General features: G+C 34.9%; 1 protein-coding gene across 1 annotated transcript; it reads left to right on the forward strand.

Moving 5' to 3' along the window:
* The first annotated feature begins 4,679 nt into the window (after window positions 1-4,679).
* Window positions 4,680-14,164, forward strand: LOC139875043 (disease resistance protein RUN1-like). Its single transcript, XM_071862420.1, has 3 exons — window positions 4,680-4,729; window positions 4,867-5,330; window positions 13,524-14,164. The coding sequence occupies exons 1-3, from the start codon at window positions 4,680-4,682 to the stop codon at window positions 14,162-14,164; spliced, it is 1,155 nt and encodes a 384-aa protein (XP_071718521.1).
* Window positions 14,165-25,820: the final 11,656 nt, after the last annotated feature.

The following is a 25,820-nucleotide window of genomic DNA, read 5'->3' on the forward strand; positions in this document are numbered from 1 at the left end:
TTTTAGAAAATCATTTTTGAGGTAGTTCTTTATCAATTTATTACTATTATTATTATTATTATTATTATTATTATTATTATTATTATTATTATTATTATTATTATTATTATTATTATTATTATTATTATTATTATTATTATTATTATTATTATTATTACTTATTAATGTTATTATTACTAATTATTATTAGATTAAAATTATTATTAGAATTATAATTATTATTATTAATACCATGATTATAAGTAATATAACCATTATTATTATTATTATCATTAATAATGTATTTATTATAAATTTTTGCCATTTATGTATTAGTTATCATTATTATTATTATGATATTAGTTATAACTAAGAATATTGTTATTATTATTATTAATAGGCATTAAGTATTAACATAAAAATTATTATTTTTATCATCATTATTATTATTAAAGTACTCATTACCTTAAGAACTACTGATATTATCATTATTAATATAGCTATTATTATTACTATAATTATTTTTACAAAAAAATTTATTATTTTATTTTTCATTAAAACTATCATTATTATCATTATCAGCATTATCTATATCAATATTACTAAAAATAATTACGTTTATGAAAATAGAAGTTCTAAAGATATTATTGAGATTGTAAGTATTCTTTTAGTCAAATTAACAAAGTTTATATAAATATTCATATATAACATGTTAGGTATTTTTATTAAAATACTAACCATATATATATATATATATATATATATATATATATATATATATATATATATATATATATATATATATATATATATCATTATAACTATATAAATATGTAAATATTTTGAATATATACACAAATTAAATAAGTATAATATATAATTTAAGATATAATATAAGTAAACGTTTTTAAATGGAATCTAGTATAAATTCTATATAACTACAAATATAAAATATATATATATATATATATATATATATATATATATATATATATATATATATATATATATATATATATATATTAATAAATGAATGAATGTGATTTCCATTATATTTATTAATAGATATATAAATGATATAGGTTCGTGAATCCGAAGCCAACCCTATACTTGTTCAATGTCATCATATGTATTTTTACTACAAAATACATTAGGTGAGTTTCATTTGCTCCCTTTTACTCTTTACGTTTTTGGGCTGAGAATACATGCAAATACTTTATTAACTGTTTTACAATATTTATATGCGTGAGTTTCATTTGCCTTTTACTCTTTACATTTTTGGGCTGAGAATACATGCAAATTCTTTATTAACTGTTTTACAATATTTATATGCGTGAGTTTCATTTGATCCCTTTTACTCTTTACATTTTTGGGACTGAGAATACATGCGCTGTTTTTACAACTGCTTTATTAAATGCTTTTGAAATATATTTTGGACTGCGAATACATGAAATGCTTTTATAAATATTTGACGAGATAGACACAAGCAAAACATTCCTCGAATGAATTATTATGCAGACAGAGGTTCTGCAGATTATTATTGAATTATGTGGACATGATAATTGCCACCATTGAATTATGTGGACATGATAATTGCCACCATTGAATTATGTAGACATGATAATTGTCACCAGTTGATGTGAATGTTATATATCGAGAGAATGATTTTATACACAGGTTATGTGTATGTTATTTTTGTGCACAAGATATGGGTACGGTTACTATGATTTATGAAAATGGTTTCGTACACGAGAAAGATGTACTGTATTTAAAAGATATAGCATGTACATTACAGGTAGGTATAGGATTCGGGCCCATTTGTACCATGCATCATTTAAATTTTGTGGTCTATCAAAATGATGAATTTTATTGCTTTAAGATAAACCTATGAACTCACCAACCTTTTAGTTGACACTTGAAAGCATGTTTATTCTCAGGTATGAAAGAAATCTTCCGCTGTGCATTTGCTCATTTTAAGGACATTACTTGGAGTCGATCATCGCTCTGGGATCAAATGTTGATGACTTCATCCAGAGGGATTAGGACGGGGCATTTCATTACAGTCGCCATTATTTGACAGACGGTGAATAACCTAATTCATTGATCAAATAACGCACGTACGCAATGATCATTAGGTAATTCACGAGTTTCAAACAATAATTATCCGAGTACCACGACTATAATCGCTATTATTAGAAGGCCAAATCTAAGTAGGAAAAACGTTAACGCTTTCTCAGAAAGGTTCAGTCTTTAATCTGTATCAATAGTAAACCAACCTAATCACTGCCTTTAAGGGGGAGTACTGTTTATGGCTTTGTACAGGTAAAAGGTTGTATTCTACAATGTCATGGTTCTAAGCTTGTCATAATGTACCTGAATTGTGCATTGGGTATTCAGGGCATGGCGAGTCATCTAAGGGGTTTGACATTTGAACAAGAACCTTTGAACATTTTCCAATCCAACGGTGGTTTGTCTTATAAATTAAGGATAGTCCTTGTTCTTTTTTTTTTTCAATCACAAATAGTCACCGTGGTTTGTAAAGGATAGTCCCTCGAGATAATGAAGCGATGTCACTTAACTGGGAAAATAACGTTCATCAGGAGACAATTTTTGATCAGTTTGCAAATCACACGGACTCTCTGTGATTGAAAAAAGCACAGGGACTATTATTGAGTTTTTTTTTTTGAACCATAAGGACTCTTTTATGTTGTGTCAAAATTTTATTCCGTTATGTCACTATGTGCCAACGTATACACATAGTTCCTTCGTACTTACATTTATGACATTTCAACTTAAAAAAGGAATTATTCAATCATCGTAAATATCTTTATTTGAATCAAATGGTACCATAATTAAGATCACTAAGTAGAAAATAAACATGTCATGGAGTACCAGATACATATACTTTGATTTAGTTTATTTATATATTGTTAAACAATTGAACCCCGTGAATGTGATTGTATTATTGACGCGATATATATAGGGATTACAAACCCTAATATGCTAAGAAACCCTAATGGACCCAGCCCACAATGCAATCGGACTGGGCCAATACTAATACTCTAACAGTTATAGTTGCTATTGGAAATATGGTTGCATCTATTGTTTTATTCTTTTATCTCAGACACAACCTCCTCATTCTCTGCAAACAGATCCTCAATCGCAAAATGAACTAACTCTTGATCTTGGTTACTACCTCCCTTATCGGAGGAGTGTCAATGTCTTATCCAGCGATACCTTGCCAGAGTTGCGGTCAGCAACATCGTCACCAGAATTATAGTCTGCAACTTCATTTTTGCTATTAGTTCCATCCAAACTCGATTCATCATCTGAGAAATAAACAAATTCATCACTGCAAGGAATATCCTCATAGTCGATCATCTCAGTATCCTGATTATGAGCTTGAATCATCTTGCCATTCACAATTTATTTCAGGACAACTTAAGCTTTAAAGAATATTTGACTAGATCAGGATCATGTAACTTCACAAGGACCCTCCCAAAAACCAGGTTTTTATTACCAGACAAAGAGAAATTCTCCAATGTATAAACCGTTCCCCACCATTCTGTAGTTGATGTAAATGTATTGTTTGACCAACAAGGAATTGGAACGCCACTTATTTTTAGCCAAGACATACGACCTTCAGGCCAAAACGAAAGATCCCAAAGTTGAGCCTTATGAATCCAACGTTTAAGTGGGTGTTCAACCTCGCTAATCAACTTTGATGCTGCATCAATAGTGTTGAAGATGACCATAATGCTTAAGCCACCCAGGAATTTGATTTCGATGTCTTCAAACCCTTCCGCCTTAAAAATCTTTTCAGAGTTCGACCGGATATCATGACTTTTAGCATCACAAACAATGGCCTTTTGGATGATACCATTATTACCCACCTCTTAGTCTACCACAACAATTTTTTCTTTCTCCTCACAGGCCATGGAAGTAGGTGGAAGTGCATCCGAAGTTTCCTTCCTTTTGTTGTTTAACCTTGCACGAAGGTCCCTACCACTTCTGAAAACCTACGACCATCATGATACTTGTTGCTTTGGGGCCCGCCATTCAGAGGTATACCATCATAGAATGATTTGTGGCTCTTATTATCAAAATCCCCTTTTTCACCTTTAGGGTTTCTCAAAGTAGCTTTGAAGATACAAATGCTGTTGCCGTTGAACTTAATGCTTTCCAACGATTTCAACATTCTATCATCGCCTTTAACGTTACCAAACCATACGAAAGCAGAATGTTGGCCATTACATAGCCGTTTATTTGCAACGTAGACATCACATACCGCCCCAAAAGGTTTGAACAATTTTCAGAAATCCACCACTTTCCAATCATCACCGAAATCGAAAAACATGTAGGATGTTAATTGGTTTCTGTTTTTCCGCTCTTAGTAGCTCCCATAGTTGTCGTTGTACCGGTCCCGGAATCTTCCCGTGCCTGCCATTGTCAGACTCACCCTTTCTCTATTTTCTGTCTCTTGTCTAAGAAAACTATCTAGTCTTCTATTTTCTTTTGTTTGGCATGTGTCCGTTTAGTTTATTAGTATCATTTAACCAAAGACATGTAAGTTAGTTTACTAAGGTTATATATGTTAGATAATAGGTTTGGCCCAGTCCGATTGCATTGTGGGCTTATCACTAATACTCTAACACGAAAAGTTTTCTACTAAATGACTTATCACTACATCACGTATTTCAATGGTGTCCCGTGCAACCACCGGTCAAACTACATCCGCCCAGAAATCAAAGTAACTAACAAAATAAGCTCTATACAATTTATTGTGACATAAAACCATAAATGGTTAGAAAAATTAAAGAATAAAGAGTGAAGAATATGCCTCAAGTGAAGCTTATGTGGTTGACCACTTTGACTACTAATTTTCAGGCAAGAAGTGAAGTTTATAGAAGAAATCATCGAGGACATCTACCACAGATTAGGTGGAACCGTAAGTAGTTCTCTGTCACTACTTGTTGGGAGGGAGTACTCCATTTATTTCATCACTTCATGGTTGAAAGATGTCTCAGATACGGTTGACATTCTTACTATTACGGGCATGAGTGGGATCGGAAAGACGTCTGTAGCCAATCACGTCTTCGAGTTACATCGTCATGAATTTGACGCAAGTTGCTTTATTGAAAAAATCAGTTCTGCTTGTGCTCAATTTAATGGAATGCTTGGTTTACAAAAACAGCTTCTTGGCAACATTAGGAAAACATCTCCAGTTCAACTTGATCGCATTTCTGAAAACACCTCCCGTATTGAAAATGCACTATCCCGTAAAAGGGCGTTTCTAGTTCTTGACGATATTGATAATGTCGATCAGTTAAATGAGTTACTAGGAAATAAAGGTCTTCATGTAAGGATATTAGGACCCAAAACAACGCAAGTGATTCAACAAGATCACTCACCGATAGTAATTCTACAAGATTACTAACCCACTTAATGAACGAAAGATTATAAATGCAAGAAATGTAAATCGACACAAGAGATAACGTGGTTATATGCAATCGTTGTGATTGCTTTAGTCCACAGACCAACTAGAGAATGTATTTACTGAATATTTGTGGTGTGTTTACAATGAGTTACAAGAGGGTCTATTTATAGAATGGTTTAAGGAGTAAGCTAAAAACAATTCCTTGAAGCTTCATGTGAGTTTCCTGACAGCTTCATGGAAGCTACATGTGAGTTTCCTGACAGCTTCGTGGAAGCTACATGTGAATTTCCTCACAACTTCGTGGAAGCTACATGTGAGTTTCCTAACAACTTCGTGGAAGCTTCGTGTGAGTTTCCTAGAATCTTCCCTCTAATTGTTTAAAGTTCTCCATATCTCCAACAATCTCCCACTTGGAGACTTTGAACAAACCCAACCTTCGTCAACCCAAAATATCAACGATCTAACCAAGAGCATTAAACCACCATTATACCGCCAAACTCCATTTGGGACATGCACACTCAACACATACTTCGGATGAGCAGACTTTCGATACAAGGTCTTCAACACTACTTGTTAGAATTGAAACATTAACTCTCTAATTCTCTAGTTGGGGTCTTCTCTCATCAATTCATTAGAAGACCAATTGAGGTAATGCAAAACCTCAATTTCTCTGTCGTAACAACCTTAGTAAACATATCAGCAGGATTCTTCGTACCAAGGATTTTCTCCGATAATAAAGTACCATCATTTATATGTTGTCGAATAAAATGATACCTTATCTTGATGTGTTTCGTACGACTATGAAACACCGGATTCTTCCCAAGATGAACCGCACTTTGATTATCACAATTCAAGACGCAATAGTCTTGTCTTTTACCCAACTCACCTAAGAAGTTTTTCAACCAAACAAGCTCTTTAGAAGCTTCTGCAATAGCCATATATTCGGCTTCGGTGGTTGATAAAGCAACACTCTTTTGTAGTCGAGACTTCCAACTAACCGCCGTCTTCCCTATTGTGAAAACATAACCCGTAGTGCTTTTCCCCGAATCATCACATCCACCCAAATCAGCATCCGCATAACCCCTAAGTATGAGATTCTTTTTGGAGAAACACAATCCCATATTAGAAGTACCATTCAAATAACGAAGCAACCATTTGACCGCTTCCCAATGCTCTTTCCCCGGATTAGACATATAACGACTTACAACTCCCACTGCTTGAGCAATATCGGGTCTTGTACAAACCAAGACATACATAATACTACCCACAGCCGATGCATATGGAACCTTTTCCATATCCGTTTTGTCTTTTGCCATCTTTGGTGATTGACTTTTGATAACTTAATCGTGCTACCCAAAGGCATAGAACGAGCCTTTGAATTCTCCATATTGAACCTCTCTACTACTTTCTCAATATATTTGGATTGAGACAAGTATAGAGTACCTTTCACACGATCACGTACAATACTCATGCCAAGTATTTACCTAGCAGCACCAAGATCTTTCATCTCGAACTCATGGGAAAGTAATCCTTTCAACTTGTTGATTTCAGACATGTTGGATGTAACAACCCGGATTTTTCCGATCGTTTTACACTTATAAGATTAATATTTACATAAATTAAACCTTATCAACATGATAAGCAATCTAAATTATTGAGACTTATGTTTTTGAAAAGAGTTTTACACAACGTTTGACCGTCCAATTTGACCGATGATATCACGAACTATATAACATACGATAATTATACGTTTGTGTATATATATGTATTTTTATATATTTAACATGACCTAAGAATGTTTTAACATCTCATTGTGTACTAATAACAATGAGTTATAAGTATATTTTGAGACTACTAACTTAAGTTTTCAAAACGATAACTATATGTGACGTTCTTCGACTTAAATACTAAAAACTTATAATGCTTATACATGTATCGTATAGATATGTATTTTATCACTTTTAAAGGATTTATATACATAAAACAATATAAGTATATTTACAAAAGATAGCTATATTTGAATCCTAGTTCCGTTTTCTCAAGATTTTTATACGTATATCTTGGGTATATGTACCCGTATCATACCCAGCTTCTATACGTATTTACTATTGGTATATACACATCACAATCACTTTATTAGCAGCCATGAGTCAGCCAATTTTGGATCTTAGCATGCATGATTAATCAATTTGGCATATTACAAGACTTTTGCACAATATTACAAATTTATACATCTTTTCACCACCATTTATACTCCATTCCAATTTTATTTTTACTACACATTTTCTCTAACCAAAAACACACTCTTAGGAACTTTAAGTGTTCTTCACAATCTCAGCAAATAACCATGAAGATCTTGCTTCAAAAACAAGCCTTAATCATCATAATAAATTCCTTACAAGAAAACTTCAATAATCCTTCCAAAAATACAAGTTTACTTCCAACCTTTTGATCCAACTCCACCACTCTTTTGGTTCTAAGATTTTTCTCATCTTTTACAGTAACTTTGTCCAAGTAACTTGAGGTAGTAACCTTGTTCATAACCTTATTCGATTCATATTTATATAGCTATCTTATTTTATGTTGTAAAATTTTAACTACAAGAACATAGTTTGAATGATTTCAAACTTGTTTGCAAACTAAATAGATCCTTCTAACTTGACTTTTAAAACACTTCAAGACCTGTAATATATCATAATGATATGCTAACTTAACAAGATGTAACTTGGTTTTACAAAGAACACCTTAAAAACTGAATCTACGTCGTCGGAGTGCAACCGGGGGCTGTTTTGGGTTGGATAATTAAAAACCATCTTAAGCTTTGAATTGGAAGTTCATATTCTGGAAAAATGATATTTCTTATGAATATGTTAACACATAAAAATTTCATGGTTTAACTCAAAGTGTAAGTATTTTTAGAAAAAAGATCATTAAATGTTGTTTTTATGATGGAAAATGATCACTTTCATAAGTTTCACCAAAGTTTGACCTATAACCTATGATTTCGAATACAACCTAAGGTATTTTCAGTTCATATTCTTAAAATTTGACTCGATCCAAGGAAGTGGCAAGTTGAACCAACAAAAACGGCGTTGTAATGAAGAAACTACGACTAAAACAAGATCGGGTATGCGAAGCTAGTTTAGCTACGAAAATATTTGGAGAAAAATTAAATTAATCATATATTTCTAATTAATATGATATTTCATATATATTTACTTATGATTTGATTTTATATATTTCAGGACCACCCGTAAACAACACGAGAAGATTAATCATAAGACCTCATGATTGTACGCAACACGTCATTTGACAACACAGTACTTAAAAAGAAAATATGTTGATATATTATATATATGGTTAGGTTCGTGATATCTATCGGAGACCAAGTCGTGATAAATACCTTCAAGGCAAAAGTGAGTATATAGTCCCACTTTTAAACTCTAAATATTTCGGGATTAGAATACATGTATTTTATGATTTACGTTATGGACACAAGTGATTAAAAATATATATTCTACGTTGAGTTGTACCACTGGCATACTTCCCTGTAACTTGGTAACTACTATTTACATGAGGTATTGTAAACGCGAATCCTGTTGATAGATCTATCGGGCCTGACAACCCCAACCGGACTGGACGACCAGTATTCAACAGTTGCACAGTACTTTGTTTCGGTAACTACACTTGGTCCGGTGTAGTAAGATTTCATAATAAAGGGAATATGCGACGTTGATTAAATGTTAAGTATGGTTATCAAGTGCTCAACAACTTAGAATATTTTTATTAAAACGTTTATATATGAAATCTTGTGGTCTATATTTATAACGCTGCCAGCATTAAACCTATATCTCACCAACTTTATGTTGACGTTTTAAGCATGTTTATTCTCAGGTGATAACTAAAAGCTTCCGCTGCAACATGCTGAATTTAAGCAAGATCTTGAGTATGCATATTTGTGTCAAAAATAAAACTGCATATCGGAGGATTTGTAATGTAAAATATGTTGGAAGTCGTATTGTTATTATCACATGTAAAGTTTGTAAGTCTAAGATTATCGCTAAACGATAATCATTATTAAGTTGTTTAAACCTTGTATATGTAATAAAAGCTATGGTTTGTATTGTAAAAACGAATGCAGTTTTTGAAAAATGTCGCATATAGAGGTCAATACCTCGCTATGAAATCATATGTTATTGTATTCGTCCTTATGGTTAAGGTCGGGTTATGACATTGGAACCTGCAAGTAACATGTCATCAACATACAACAATAAGATTATGTAAGAAGACTTGAATTTCTTCATGTAGCAACAGTGATCCGCTTCACATCTTAAGAAACCAATCTTCTTCATAAACTCATCAAACTTCAAGTACCATTGCCGAGGTGCTTGCTTCAATCCATACAAACTTTTCTTTAGCTTACAAACTCACTTCTCTTTACCCTTTACCTCAAAGCCCTAGGGTTGCCTCATATAGATCTCTTCATCAAGGTTACCATGTAAGAATGCGGTCTTCACATCTAGTTGCTCTAGATGTAAGTCCTCAGATGCAACCATAGAAAGTACCAAACGAATAGTAGTCATCTTCACCACCGGTGAAAATATCTCTTGGTAGTCAACTCCTTTCTTTTGTTGAAAGCCTTTAACCACCAAACGAGCCTTGTACCTTTTCTTGCCATCCAACTCATTCTTGATTCGATACACCCATTTACTTTGCAACGCCCTTTTATCATGAGGTAACTTCACTAGTGACCAAGTTTTATTCTTTTCAAGTGACCCCATCTCTTCTTTCATGGCAAGCTCCCATTGTGTGGATTCTTTTGTCTTCCTTACCTCAAAGTAACTTTCGGGTTCACCATTCTCGGTATAGAGCAAGTAGTTTGCTGATGGAGAATACCTAGGATTAGGTTTGGGCACTCTAGTCGAGCGTCTTAGTGTAGGAGCAACCGAAATGGTTGGACCGGTTTTATTTGTGTCCTCCTCATCACTAGAACTCGCACTATGTTCGTAATCATCACCGCTTTTCGAATCATTTCCATCATTAGCATTTTCTGAAGCCTCACCGTTAATTGGTAATTCATTGTTACCCGTACTCCCACTAGAACCTGCAAGATCATCAATAGAAACATCGTCAAAAGTAACATGACCCGGTTTAGGACTCCCCGTTTTCGGTTTGCCATAAACCGAATCTTCATCAAAGGTAACATCACGAGAACGAATCACTTTTCTAGCCTCGTTATCCCAACAACGATAACCCATTTCATCTGACCCGTAACCTATGAAAGTACACTTCTTTGACTTAGCTTCAAGCTTGTCTCTATCCGCATCTTTGGTCTTCACATAAGCATTACACCCAAAGATCCTAAGGTGATTATAACTCACCTTCTTACCTTGCCATGCTTCCTCGGGAATTCGGAAAACCCAACGGTGTTGAGGGTCCCCTGTTAATCAAATAAGCCGCCGTATTAACCGCATCTGCCCAAAACATCTTAGGCAAACTAGCATGTAGTCTCATACTCTTAGTCCTTTCATTTAACGTACGATTCATACGTTCGGCGACCCCATTGTGTTGCGGTGTCTCCGGTACCGTTTTCAACATTCTAATACCGAGCTTTGCACAATGGTCTTTAAACTCAAGACTACCATATTCCCCTCCATTATCCGACTTCAAGCACTTGACTTTCAAATTAGTCTCATTTTCTACCATAGGTTTCCACTTCACAAATGTATTAAATACATCAGATTTAGCTTTAAGAAAATAAACCCATACCTTTCGAGTGGAGTCGTCAATGAAGGTGACATAATAGCGAGAACCTCCATGTGATTCTACATTGGTTGGACCAAACACATCCGTATGAACAAGCTCCAATTTCTCCAACTTAGGAGCATTTCCCAATTTCCCAAAAGTTACCTTCTTTTGCTTCCCATATACACATGGTTCGCAAAATCCAAGTTCTACCTTTTTTCAAATCTGGAATTCTCCCACTCGAAACAAGCATCTTCATACCCTTCTCACTCATATGCCCGAGTCTTTGGTGCCATAGAGTTGATTCGGACTCAACATTAACCGTAGCTGCCACTGTGTCTTCATCAAACACTTCAACCATATAAAGAGTTCCCCTTTTATGTCCACGAGCCACGACACAACTACCCTTAACCACCTACCATTGACGGTTTTCAAAAGTAACTGCGTTACCTTCATCATCTAATTGACCAACCGAAATAAGTTTCCTTTTTAATTTAGGAATGTACCTTACGTTTTTCAAGGTCCAATTAGAGCCAAGAGTAGTCTTCAATACAACATCTCTAATGCCCTCTATATTGAATTGTTTGTTGTCAGCCAATCTCACCCTGCCTTGATATGATCGAAAATTCTTCATCATGCTTTTGACATGAGTAGCATGAAACGAAGCTCCCGAATCCAAAATCCAAGACTCCATAGAATTTTCAACACTACACAAAAGTGCATCATCACTTTCATCTGTGGTCAAGTTCACACCTTTCGCCGGACCATTTTTACAATTCCTTTGAAAGTGCCCCTTTTGATTGCAACCCCAACAAACAGCTTCACTTCTATCTTTCGATGGATACCTCTTCTTAGACTTCTTTCTACCCTTCTTTTCACCGCGATCAAATTTCCTACCACGGTTGTCGGTACTTAACAAAGAAGCGGATGTCGATTCTCCAGAGTTTCTCCTACGAGTATCTTCACCAAGAATCAAATCCCTTATTGCTTCAAACGCTAGCTTAGTAGTTCCCGTGGAGCTACTAACCGCGGTAACCGTACCCGACCAACTTTCTGGTAATGACAAAAGCAAAATTAGTGCCTTTAACTCATCATCAAACACAATATCTACCGATGCTAACCTTGTATCTTCCTTCATCTTCGTATTGAACAATTGTCGCATGAGAAAAACCTTATTAGAAGCGGTAGGTTTTTCATACATGTTAGAGAGTGCTTTCAAGCAAGCAAACATCGTCTTCTCATTCACAACGTTGTATGCAACGTTCTTAGCAAGTGAAAGACGAATCGCACCCAAAGCTTGACGATCCAAAAGCGTCCAATCGGCATCGCTCATGCTTTCGGGCTTGGTCTCTAACAGAGGTTGATGTAGCTTCTTTTGATACAAGTAATCTTCAATTTGCATCTTCCAAAAGCCAAAGTCTCTCCCATCGAATCGGTCGATTCTAAACTTCCCGTCTTCCGCCATCGTTCCCTTAACGAAACCTTGTGCTCTGATACCAGTTGTAAGGATATTAGGACCCAAAACAACGCAAGTGATTCAACAAGATCACTCACCGATAGTAATTCTACAAGATTACTAACCCACTTAATGAACGAAAGATTATAAATGCAAGAAATGTAAATCGACACAAGGGATAACGTGGTTATATGCAATCGTTGTGATTGCTTTAGTCCACGGACCAACTAGAGAATGTATTTACTGAATATTTGTGGTGTGTTTACAATGAGTTACAAGAGGGTCTATTTATAGAATGGTTTAAGGAGTAAGCTAAAAACAATTCCTTGAAGCTTCATGTGAGTTTCCTGACAGCTTCATGGAAGCTACATGTGAGTTTTCTGACAGCTTCGTGGAAGCTACATGTGAATTTCCTCACAACTTCGTGGAAGCTACATGTGAGTTTCCTAACAACTTCGTGGAAGCTTCGTGTGAATTTCCTAGAATCTTCCCTCTAATTGTTTAAAGTTCTCCATATCTCCAACACTTCATCCAGGAAGCAAAATCATAATAACGGCCAAGAACACCTCGTTCACAGAGTGTTGTGAATTATTCAACCTACAAGTTAAACCTAAGCCTATAGACAGGGGCGAAAGTGTTAAGGGGCAGGGGGCCGCCCCCGGTGGATTTTTTTTTTCAGTGTAAAAATTTTGAGTTTTTCGACTTTGCCCCCGGTGGATTTTATTTTTTGCCCTCAAACCTACATATTTTGCCCCAAAATCTTCAAATTTTGCCCCAAATTCTCCAACTTTTGCCCCAAAATTTTCAAATTTTGCCCCAAAATATCCAACTTTTGTCCCAAAATCTTCAAATTTTGTCCAAAAAAATTGCTACGATTAAAAATTTTTTTTTTGCCCCCGGTGAAAGAAATCCTAGTTTCGCCACTGCCTATGGAGCACAAACTTAAAAGCCTATCTTACAATGCATCGCGAAAACTTCTATTTCATCATGCATTCAAGTGTGAAGAACTCAAAGATGGCTATGAACAAGTTTCAGATAATGTTGTGAAGTATTGTGAAGGACATCCGTTGGCTCTTAAAGTAGTAGGAAGCTCTCTACATAATAAAGATGTTGCTTACTGGGAAGAATGCATTGATAAGCTAAACCAAGGACCCTTTTCTCATATAAACAATATTTTGAAAATGAGCTTTGAATCTTTGGACTGTGAAGACAAGGAATTGATTAAGCATGTTGCTTGTTTTTTTGTTGGAATGGATAGAGATATTGCAGAAACAATATTAAAGGCATGTAAGTTAAAACATACAAGATCGGGGATCAGTAATCTTAATGACAGATGCCTTCTTAATATTGGAGAGGGTAACAAGTTCATGATGCATTCATTAATTCAAGAGATGGTAAAAGATGTGGTACATCAAGAATCACCTGAAAAGCCAGAGAAGCGTAGTAGATTATGGCGTCATACAGAGTCGTACAAAGTGTTGAAAAAAATGATAGTAAGAGGCCATACCTGCTTTAGTAGTTACTTAGTAGTAATGAAAGTATTTTAATTTTATTTATCATGTGTATATAACATTTACTAATATTTTTTTGCATTTCTTTCAACATAGGGTACGGTGAATATTAAAGGCCTCGCCCTTGACATGAATATGATTCAAAAAGAAAGTGTACGTGGATCATTATTTGAGTTGGAAACAGATGCATTAAGTGAGATGGATGATCTAAAGCTACTTCAACTTAATTATGTGCAACTCAATGGCTCCTATAAGAAATTTCCTAAAAAATTAAGATGGTTGTGCATGCAATGGTTCCCTTTAGAGTCTATCTATGCCTTCAGATTTACCAATGAAGAAGCTAGTAGCTCTTGACATTTCTTACAGCAATATCACATCTTTTGACTTGTCTTCTAGTAATCCACAACGACCTGAAAAGAGGCAAAAGGTAAGAAATTTGAATGATCTACTTCAATTTTTACTGTTCTCTCATGTTGAGTCACTGCTTATTAATTATTTATACCCATTCCTGCAGTTGACTGGATCGCGATCAAAAGATACACGATTGCTTGGATCTTTGAAGATCCTTGATATGAGTTTCTGTAAAGAGCTTCGTAGTTTGGGTGGTTTTCTCGAGCTTCCTGCACTTGAGAGATTAATGGCTAGAAATTGCACAGGTTTGATTGAGATTTGTGAGTCAATTAATCAATGTTGTGAGCTTGCCTTCATTGATCTGTCTTACTGCAACCGGATTGAAAAGCTTCAGTTAGGAAAGTTAGAGAAGGTTAAAACACTAGTGCTAGATGGTTGTTTTGGTGAGTCTCAAATTGAGATGAGGGGTATGAATTCATTAGAGATGCTCAAGCGTAACAACATTAGTATAAACTCACAAACATCTTCCTCTTTCAGTGTGATGGCTATACCACGAAGATTGAACTTCTTGGCGGTTTCTTTTCCATGTAAATTAGTAAGGTTGTCACTTAAAAATAATAATTTTTCTAGTGAATCATTTCCCAGAGACTTGCGTAGCCTATTTATGTTGAAGGAATTAGTTTTAGATAATAATCCAATTGCTTCAATGCCCAATTCCGTGAGAACCCTTCCTAGGCTTGAGACACTTAGTATGGAAGAGTGCACAATGCTTACATCAATCAAACATCCTCCACCTACCTTAAGACGTCTTAGCACCTTCAAATCCGAGCGGGTACGTAAAGTTATATTTGATCCAGAAATGTCCCCAATGGTTTTACTTTTGAGTTTTATTAGTAACCCATTTTCGTCCATAGAAATCCAAGGTGTGATCAAAGTTCAACCAATAACAGATGTTGAGGAAAGAGTATTACGTAGTTTGGGGTGGAGTAACTTAAAGTCCAATAAAAATGATTGTTTGATACCATTCGAAAACGAGTGCAAGGTAAGTTAGCCATCCAGATCTTATTGTGTGAATCTGTATATAACATGTATTTATGGTTGTAATAAATTATGGTGGTTTAATTGTGATTCGACAGATGTACTATGAATTTGGGATATTCAGCACAATATATGGAGGTAAAGAGATGCCGAATTGGATTAGTGATATAAGAAAGGATGGGCCATCAATATCATTTACCATCCCCTCATCTCCTAAAACCCTCACAGGATTAAATTTCTGTTGTACTCCGTACGAAGAACTGCCGATCATCAAAATTAGTAATGTAACAAAGAACTGCACGTGGATATACGTTCATTATAAACTTTTTGAAGAGCATCGCAAGGTAAATGAGGAGTATATTACATATATAAGCCATTGGATGTTTACAATGAATGACATGGAACCTGGTGACCATGTCACCATTAACGCATTTAAAGATGAACCTGATGAACAATTTATAAGGGAGTGTTGGGTGAGTTTTGTGTATGATGATGGCAACATTAAAGAAGAAGAAGAAGAAGAAGAAGAAGAAGAAGAAGAAGAAGAAGAAGAAGAAGAAGAAGAAGAAGAAGAAGAAGAAGATGTGTTGGGTTATTACAAATCATGGAATCATATAATTGGTGGTGATCTCTCCCCTTTTCAAGTAACCACCGGAAGACATTACTTCCTGCAGAAAAATTGGGATTTAGGGCGATATTCACGTCTCGGCATATTAGAATGTTTTTCTTTTCTTTTTGGCGATTTATGTATTGCTTTTTCTGAAGATGAAAAGCTTTTTAAAGCTTTCTACCAGAAGAAGTCCAACAATACTTGTTCGAGCAATTGAGGTACCCTTAACGTACACCCAAACACTTAACCTCACAGGATGTTACATCATAAATTTAAAAATGAAAAGCTGTTGCTTACGAATTACGGAGTTATACTGAAAAGCAGTGGCGGAGACAAGGGGGACTGGGTGGTGCTCAGCCATCCTCAACAACCCAAGTTTAACCATTTATTATTTAATAATTTTAGTTCAAGTTATATTAGTTTGAGATGATTTAATGTTAGAAAAGTATTATGTAATTTTTATGACTTTGTTTCTTTTATTCGGTAACATATATACAATATTTATCGATAGTATCGTTTAAAAGATGTGACCACGTTCATTTGTTACAAGTTACGGTTTATAAAAAAAGTCGAGCCCCCTTATCTTGAATTTTGGCTTCGCCTCTGCTGAAATGGGAGGTGTTTTAAACCCAAATATCACAATTAATGTAATAAACTAGTGTAGAGGTCCGCACTTTGCAGCGGATATTCGTATACAGTTTTGTGTGGAACAGATTTATTGATGTAATACCCTAGCTATTTCCGTTAAGCTTTGTTAACTGTATGTTAAAGTATTTAATGGTGTTTACTTTCGATTCATGTATTTAATTAAATTAAATGCATACTTGAGTTCATGATGAACTAACATATTTAATATATAATTACATTAGTCGAAAAACTTATTTCATAATTTGAAATACTGAGAAAACGACACGGTTTTGAAAACTGCAACAGAGGTCTCACGAGACTGTCGGGTAATTGAAATTACCTAAACTTTTAATCTTTGACATCATCATCAAACAAATTAAATAAACTTACAATGATCAAGGACTAAATCGTATATTATAAGAAAATCAATATAGATAATGACATATATATTAAAGCTTATCTAGTACATATCATTTAGACACAAATTTCCACACATGGAACCTACTAGTTTTAACCTTATGGAAAAGACACACTTAAAGTAGCCAAGATTTTCAACATTCATGGGCTACTATTATTTTAATTACACATGAGTTTTATTACACACCACTTATTCTAAAAGGACTCTAGAAAGTGGTGTATTTACATAAATAATATTGTAATACATATTGAAATATAAGGACTAAATATGTAAATGTGGAATCCATTTCATTCATTCAATTCATATTCATACGTAAGTAAATGAACCTATCACTTTCAACTTTTGTTAATTGGCCAAATATATAATATATGATTTGATATCATATCCCTTGATTATAGGGATCATGTTCCTTAAATTCTATCAATCAAATCTATGTCTACATTTAATATTGGATATGCTTACATTTAATATGAGATATGCTAGATATTTAATTTGATATCATCTACAATAAATATAAATGAATATTTATTAATTCATAATCCATGAGTCTATATATACACCCTCAATACCTCACAATTTAATCACCATCAATTTTTGAAAACCTCACAATTTAATCATCATCAATTTTTGTTTGTTTGCTCTTGTACTCTACACGAACGTTGTTGCTTTTATCGTCCTCTACGCATTGATATAGGCAATTTGATCTCTAGAGGTATAAAACTATAAACCCTAATCTTATTAGAACTGATTTTTGTTCAATTACATAGTGTAATCAAGTCTAGTGCTCAATTAATGGTGTCTCGTGTTATCGTTTATCGTTTAATTGCTCGATTGGCGTTGTTTGCATGATATACGAATTTTCTGATTTTCATTCTTTGTGTTTTAACTTGTATAAAGTGTTCTACTGTATTCCTTGAGAAAAGTTATGCAATTTAGACTTAAGATTTGCGTCAAAAGGTTATGTAATGCTCCCGTTATGTCAAAACGAAGATTTGGTTTTTAAAGTGAGCTGAATCGTTTTTTCAAAGTTACATAAAAATTGCTAGAGTGAACTAGGAATTGATTTAGACTTTGATTTTCTGGAATATGTTAGTTAAAATTTTCCTTGACATGTTTCATTTGTATGAGAACTTGAGAAAACGTGATTTTCCATGAGATATATGCCCGTCTTTGTGATGTGTCCGGTTGATGATCAAAAACTGATGAGTCTGTAAAGATTTGGAAAACTGTGCAAATTGGCTAAAGCAATGTTTCTGATTATTTTATCACTAAAACTTTGTGATGTTTTGAGATGACTCCAATTGACCGTTCGTCAAAATCTATTTTCTATATTTAATGAAAAATGTTTAAAACCTGACGCGCGGGCAGAAATTGCTGTAATGAACTATGAATTGACCCTTTCTGATATTGGACTTTTATTTATCGTATGAGGCTTTGGCCAGACTTTCTGGAATTGATTTTAAGTGTAGTTATGATCTGAAGTTGTTCATGATTTAATGATTTATGTGCTATGAGCTATAGTTGGATCTTTCTATGACGTACGAATTTCTAAGGCATGCTTTAAGGTGCAAAAGTGCAATATGCTTAATTATGACTTGTAAATGATACTTGAACTAGGTTTGATTTATTGATCATGTTTGTATGATCTACTGAGATGTTTGACTTTAGTTGACCACTTTGACCGAGTTCACGTTAGGGTTGACTTTCGTTGACTTTTGTTGACTTGCTTGGATTAGTTGACTTTTACTTGTTCGTTGAGTCAGTCTGAGCACTAGGACTTTGCGTACACTATGGGTTGACATGGTTTGACCTATAAGTGTATACTTAAGATGATTTACTTATCTAGGTTGCGTTGTTCAGTCGAGATTGTTCGACAACCGTACGTTTTGCTAAGATAATTACAAGTGCTTTTGCTAAGGTGAGTCTACAGTCCCATACACTTTTACTTTTTGGGATGAGATAACATGCTGTTTTAAACTGTTTTACGCATTAGACACGAGTACAAAAACTGAATATGCACAATGAGTTTGATCCAAAAGCCTCTAGCTTGAATATATTAATTACTTTGTAAGGCTCGAACTATAAGGACGGTACCGTAGGTTTGACAAACCTCACTCAACGAACTGGGTGCTTATAATTTTGTAACCGAATGCTTGATCAGCGTTTACAATATGGGGTAAAGGAAGACGTGTAGCGCATTTAAGCTATCCGCGGGTTAAAGCTTTATATTCAAGTGCTCATAACTGTTGTATAACTTTTACTGCTTTGAACTAAATCTCATGGTCTAACAAAGATAAACTGATTTACTTAAACCTGTAGATTCACTCAATATTTTTGTTGATCGTTTTCATGTTTTATCTCAGGTTCTTAAAGGTACTTAGCTTCCGCATTGCTTTGATGACTATGTGCTTACGTGGTGCATACACTGGATTGGATTCCAGCATGGGTCTTTATGTCAAGAACATTTTATCGCATTTAAGACTGTTTCCTATTAAATAATGTTATGGATTATTTACTTATGTCATTAATGTCAATGCTTGGTTTTATTTTAGATTAATGAAAATGCTTTTGAAATAAATGCGATTACTTTTCGGAAAACGTCTCATATAGAGGGCGTGACCGTTAACTGTGGGACCTAAAGTTAATATTCCGTTAGTGTGTTCTGACGGGTTGTTACATTTGGTATCAGAACTAATGGTTGTAGGGAACTAGGATTTGCATTAGAGTGTCCGTATGAGTCTTTAAGACACCTAAGCGAGTCTAGACTACGACCAGTACCTAGAACTGTTGTAAATTACTACACTACTACGTATGCCTTGTTTATGTTATGTGTTGTGTGGTGATATATTTATACGTAGTAATGCTGCATGATAATCTACTACTTAAACTGTTATCATATATACTTATACCAGTGTTTACTACTACTAGCTAACACTACTCACTACTATCTACCGCTATCACTACTAAATCTCTACGATTTACTACTACTTACTACGCATCACTACTCGATGCTAGTATATTTGTTTATAGCCTTGTTTGTTATTTGAACTAGCATGTTATGCTATTCTGCATCGAAGTACTCCCCATAGTGAAGAACATCAGGGTCTCAATGCTCTGATTTGTGACTGGTGCAAGAAGGCGGGCTACATGGCCAAGGACTTTAGAGATAGAGCTCCAGTTCTTTTTGTTAAGAAGAAGGATGGATCTATGAGACTTTGTATAGATTACAGAGAACTAAATAAGCTGACTATTAAGAATAGGTATCCGTTACCGAGGATCGATGATCTGTTTGATCAGTTGCAAGGATTAGGATGTTACTCTAAGATTGATGTGAGGTCATGTTACCATCAGATGAGAGTAAAGGAGACAGATATACCGAAGACAACGTTCAGAACACGCTACGGACATCATGAATTTACAGTAATGCCGTTTGGGTTGACGAACGCACCGGCAGTGTTCATGGATCTCATGAACCGTGTGTGTAAGCCATACCTACACAAGTTTGTTATTGTGTTCATTGATGATATCTTGGTATATTCTAAGAATGAGAAAGAACATGAACAACATCTCCGTTTGATACTTGAGATGCTCAGGAAAGAGCAGTTGTATGCTAAGTTGTCGAAGTGTGACTTTTGGCTGCAAGAATTTCAATTTTTGGGTCATATCGTAGGTATTAATGGTATTCAAGTTGATCCTGCGAAGATAGAAACGGTGAAGAAATGGGAGACTCCTAAGTCGCCAACGCAGATTCGGCAATTCTTAGGTCTCGCCGATTATTATAGAAGATTCATTGAGGGATTTTCTACTATTGCCTGACCGTTGACAGCATTGACTCACAAGGGTAAAAAGTATGAATGGACTGAGCAACATGAGTCTTCATTTCAATTGTTAAAACAGAAATTGACTACTGCTCCAATTTTGTCTTTACCCGAAGGGAATGAAGATTTCGTGATTTACTGTGATGCTTCAAGACAAGGTTTTGGTTGCGTGTTGATGCAACGGAAGAAAGTGATTGCCTATGGGTCACGACAGTTGAAGATTCATGAGCAGAACTATACGACACATGATTTGGAACTTGGTGCTGTGGTGTTTGCACTGAAGATGTGGAGACACTACTTGTATGGTACTAAGTTTACGATTTTCACCGATCACAAGAGCTTGCAACATATCTTCGATCAGAAACAGCTCAACACGAGACAGAGACGTTGGGTAGAACTGCTGAACGACTACGACTGTGAGATCCGCTATCATTCTGGCAAGGCTAATGTTGTTGCAGATGCCTTGAGTAGGAAAGAGAAGGCTAAACCTCTCCGAGTTAGAGCGCTGAATATGACTGTCCGAACGAACATTACTTCTCAGATACGCGATGCACAACTTGAGGCGTTAACGCAAGAGAATATTGCTACTGAATCACTCAAGGGACTAGATAAGCAGTTTTCCATTAGAGATGATGGAACTCATTACTTTGCTAATAGAATCTGGGTACCGAAATTTGGCGGACTAGGGGAACTAGTGTTAGATGAGGCACACAAGTCAAGATACTCTATTCACCCTAGATCCGACAAAATGTATCAAGATCTTAAGGCACTATATTGGTGGCCCAATCTGAAAGCCGATATTGCTATCTACGTTGGTAAATGCTTGACATGTGCTAAGGTCAAGGCAGAACATCAGAGACCGTCAGGACTGCTGACACAGCTAGAGATTCCCCAGTGGAAGTGGGAATGTATTGCAATGGACTTCATTACTAAGTTACCCAAGACTGTGGGAGGTTACGACACCATTTGGGTTATTGTTGATCGTATCACAAAATCAGCTCATTTTCTACCGATTAAGGAGACGGATAAGATGGAAAAGTTGGCACGGGTTTACCTAAAAGAAGTGGTTTCCAGACATGGAGTGCCGATATCTATTATCTCCGACAGAGACAGCAGATTTACATCTAGATTTTGGCAGACATTGCAAAAGGCAATGGGAACTCTACTTGATATGAGTACAGCATATCATCCATAGACAGATGGCCAAAGCGAAAGAACCATCCAAACTTTAGAGGACATGTTGAGAGCATGTGTTATTGATTTTGGGAACAGATGGGATAGGCACTTACCGTTGGCAGAATTCTCGTACAACAATAGTTATCACATGAGTATTAAGGTCGCACCTTTCGAGATGTTATACGGGAGAAAGTGTAGATCACCGATATGCTGGAGTGAATTAGGGGATAGTCAATTGACAGGACCCGAGATTATTCACGAGACTACTGAAAAGATTATACAAATCCAAGAGAGGTTAAAAACCACACGAAGTCGACAAAAGAGCTATGCTGATAATCGAAGACGACCTCTAGAATTTCAAGTTGGTGACAAACTCATGCTGAAAGTATCACCTTGGAAAGGTGTAGTTCGTTTTGGGAAACGAGGCAAGTTAAGTCTAAGGTATGTTGGACCCTTTGAGATTACTGAACGGATTGGACCCGTAGCATATAGATTAAGTTTACCTCAAGAACTTAGCGAGATTCACGATACGTTTCACGTGTCAAACTTGAAGAAGTGTTTGGCAGATGAGAATTTGATAATTCCTTTGGACGAGATACAAGTAGATCCTAAACTTCATTTTGAAGAAGAACCTGTTGAAATCATGGACCGTGAGGTCAAAAGCCTAAAGCAGACCAACATACCGATTGTGAAAGTTCGATGGAACGCACGCAGAGGACCGGAATTCACATGGGAACGTGAAGACCATATGAAGCAAAAGTATCCGCAACTGTTTCCTAACGAGATAACTTCGGCGGACGTGCACTAAATTTCGGGACGAAATTTCATTAACGGGGAGGTAATGTAATACCCTAGCTATTTCCGTTAAGCTTTGTTAACTGTATGTTAAAGTATTTAATGGTGTTTACTTTCGATTAATGTATTTAATTAAATTAAATGCATACTTGAGTTCATGATGAACTAACATATTTAATATATAATTACATTAGTCAAAAAACTTATTTCATAATTTGAAATACTGAGAAAACGACACGGTTTTTAAAACTGTAACAGAGGTCTCACGAGACTGTCGGGTAATTGAAATTACCTAAACTTTTAATCTTTGACATCATCATCAAACAAATTAAATAAACTTACAATGATCAAGGACTAAATCGTATATTATAAGAAAATCAATATAGATAATGACATATATATATTAAAGCTTATCTAGTACATATCATTTAGACACAAATTTCCACACATGGAACCTACTAGTTTTAACCATATGGAAAAGACACACTTAAAGTAGCCAAGATTTTCAACATTCATGGGCTACTATTATTTTAATTACACATGAGTTTTATTACACACCACTTATTCTAAAAGGACTCTAGAAAGTGGTGTATTTACATAAATAATATTGTAATACATATTGAAATATAAGGACTAAATATGTAAATGTGGAATCCATTTCATTCATTCAATTCATATTCATACATAAGTAAATGAACCTATCACATTCAACTTTTGTTAATTGGCCAAATATATAATATATGATTTGATATCATATCCCTTGATTATAGGGATCATGTTCCTTAAAGTCTATCAATCAAATCTATGTCTACATTTAATATTAGATATGCTTACATTTAATATGAGATATGCTAGATATTTAATATGATATCATCTACAATAAATATAAATGAATATTTATTAATTCATAATCCATGAGTCTATATATACACCCTCAATACCTCACAATTTAATCACCATCAATTTTTGAAAACCTCACAATTTAATCATCATCAATTTTTGTTTGTTTGCTCTTGCACTCTACACGAACGTTGTTGCTTTTATCGTCCTCTACGCATTGATATAGGCAATTTGATCTCTAGAGGTATAAAACTATAAACCCTAATCTTATTAGAACTGATTTTTGTTCAATTACATAGTGTAATCAAGTCTAGTGCTCAATTAATGGTGTCTCGTGTTATCGTTTATCGTTTAATTGCTCGATTGACGTTGTTTGCATGATATACGAATTTTTTGAGTTGCATTCTTTGTGTTTTAGCTTGTATAAAGTGTACTACTATATTCCTTTAGAAAATTTATGCAATTTAGACTTAAGATTTGCATCAAAAGGTTATGTAATGCTCCCGTTATGTCAAAACGAAGATTTGGTTTTTAAAGTGAGCTGAATCGTTTTTTCAAAGTTACATAAAAATTGCTAGAGTGAACTAGGAATTGATTTAGACTTTGATCTTCTGGAATATGTTAGTTAAAATGTTCCTTGACATGTTTCATTTGTATGAGAACTTGAGAAAACGTGATTTTCCATGAGATATATGCCCATCTTTGTGATGTGTCCGGTTGATGATCAAAAACTGATGAGTCTATAAAGATTTGGAAAACTGTGCAAATTGGCTAAAGCAATATTTCTGATTATTTTATCACTAAAACTTTGAGATGTTTTTAGATGATTCCAATTGGCCGTTCATCAAAATCTATTTTCTATATTTTATGAAAAATGTTTAAAAATTGACGCGCGGGCAGAAATTGCTGTAATGAACTATGAATTGACCTTTTCTGATATTGGACTTTTATTTATCGTATGAGGCTTTGGCCGGACTTTATGGAATAGATTTTAAGTTTAGTTATGATCTGGAGTTGTTCATGATTTAATGATTTATGTGCTATGAGCTATAGTTGGATCTTTTTATGACGTACGAATTTCTAAGGCATGCTTTAAGGTGCAAAAGTGCAATATGCTTAATTATGACTTGTAAATGATACTTGAACTAGGTTTGATTTATTGATCATGTTTGTATGATCTACTGAGATGTTTGACTTTAGTTGACCACTTTGACCGAGTTGACTTTAGGGTTGACTTTCGTTGACTTTGTTGACTTGCTTGGATTAGTTGACTTTTACTTGTTCGTTGAGTCAGTCTGAGCACTAGGACTTTGCGTACACTATGGATTGACATGGTTTGACCTATAAGTATATACTTAAGATGATTTACTTATCTAGGTTGCGTTGTTCAGTCGAGATTGTTCGACAACCGTACGTTTTGCTAAGATAATTACAAGTGCTTTTGCTAAGGTGAGTCTACAGTCTCATACACTTTTACTTTTTGGGATGAGATAACATGCTGTTTTAAACTATTTTACGCATTAGACACGAGTACAAAAACTGAATATGCACAATGAGTTTGATCCAAAAGCCTCTAGCTTGAATATATTAATTACTTTGTAAGGCTCGAACTATAAGGACGGTACCGTAGGTTTGACAAACCTCACTCAATGAACTGGGTGCTTATAATTTTGTAACCGAATGCTTGATCAGCGTTTGCAATATCGGGTAAAGGAAGACGTGTAGCGCATTTAAGCTATCCGCGGGTTAAAGCTTTATATTCAAGTGCTCATAACTGTTGTATAACTTTTACTGCTTTGAACTAAATCTCGTGGTCTAACAAAGATAAACTGATTTACTTAAACCTGTAGATTCACTCAATATTTTTGTTGATCGTTTTCATGTTTTATCTCAGGTTCTTAAAGGTACTTAGCTTCCGCATTGCTTTGATGACTATGTGCTTACGTGGTGCATACACTGGATTGGATTCCAGCATGGGTCTTTATGTCAAGAACATTTTATCGCATTTAAAAGTGTTTC

The sequence above is a fragment of the Rutidosis leptorrhynchoides genome, chromosome 11 (assembly GCF_046630445.1).
Source record: "Rutidosis leptorrhynchoides isolate AG116_Rl617_1_P2 chromosome 11, CSIRO_AGI_Rlap_v1, whole genome shotgun sequence".
Lineage (NCBI taxonomy): Eukaryota > Viridiplantae > Streptophyta > Magnoliopsida > Asterales > Asteraceae > Rutidosis > Rutidosis leptorrhynchoides.

Coding starts and splice junctions, on each gene's coding strand:
- LOC139875043 (XM_071862420.1), top strand. CDS start 4,680: ATGGTGTCCCGTGCAACCACCGGTCAAACTACATCCGCCCAGAAATCA. Junction 4,730..4,866: donor ACATCCGCCCAGAAATCAAA/GTAACTAACAAA, acceptor ACTAATTTTCAG/GCAAGAAGTGAAGTTTATAG. Junction 5,331..13,523: donor TGAGTTACTAGGAAATAAAG/GTCTTCATGTAA, acceptor CCCCGGTGAAAG/AAATCCTAGTTTCGCCACTG.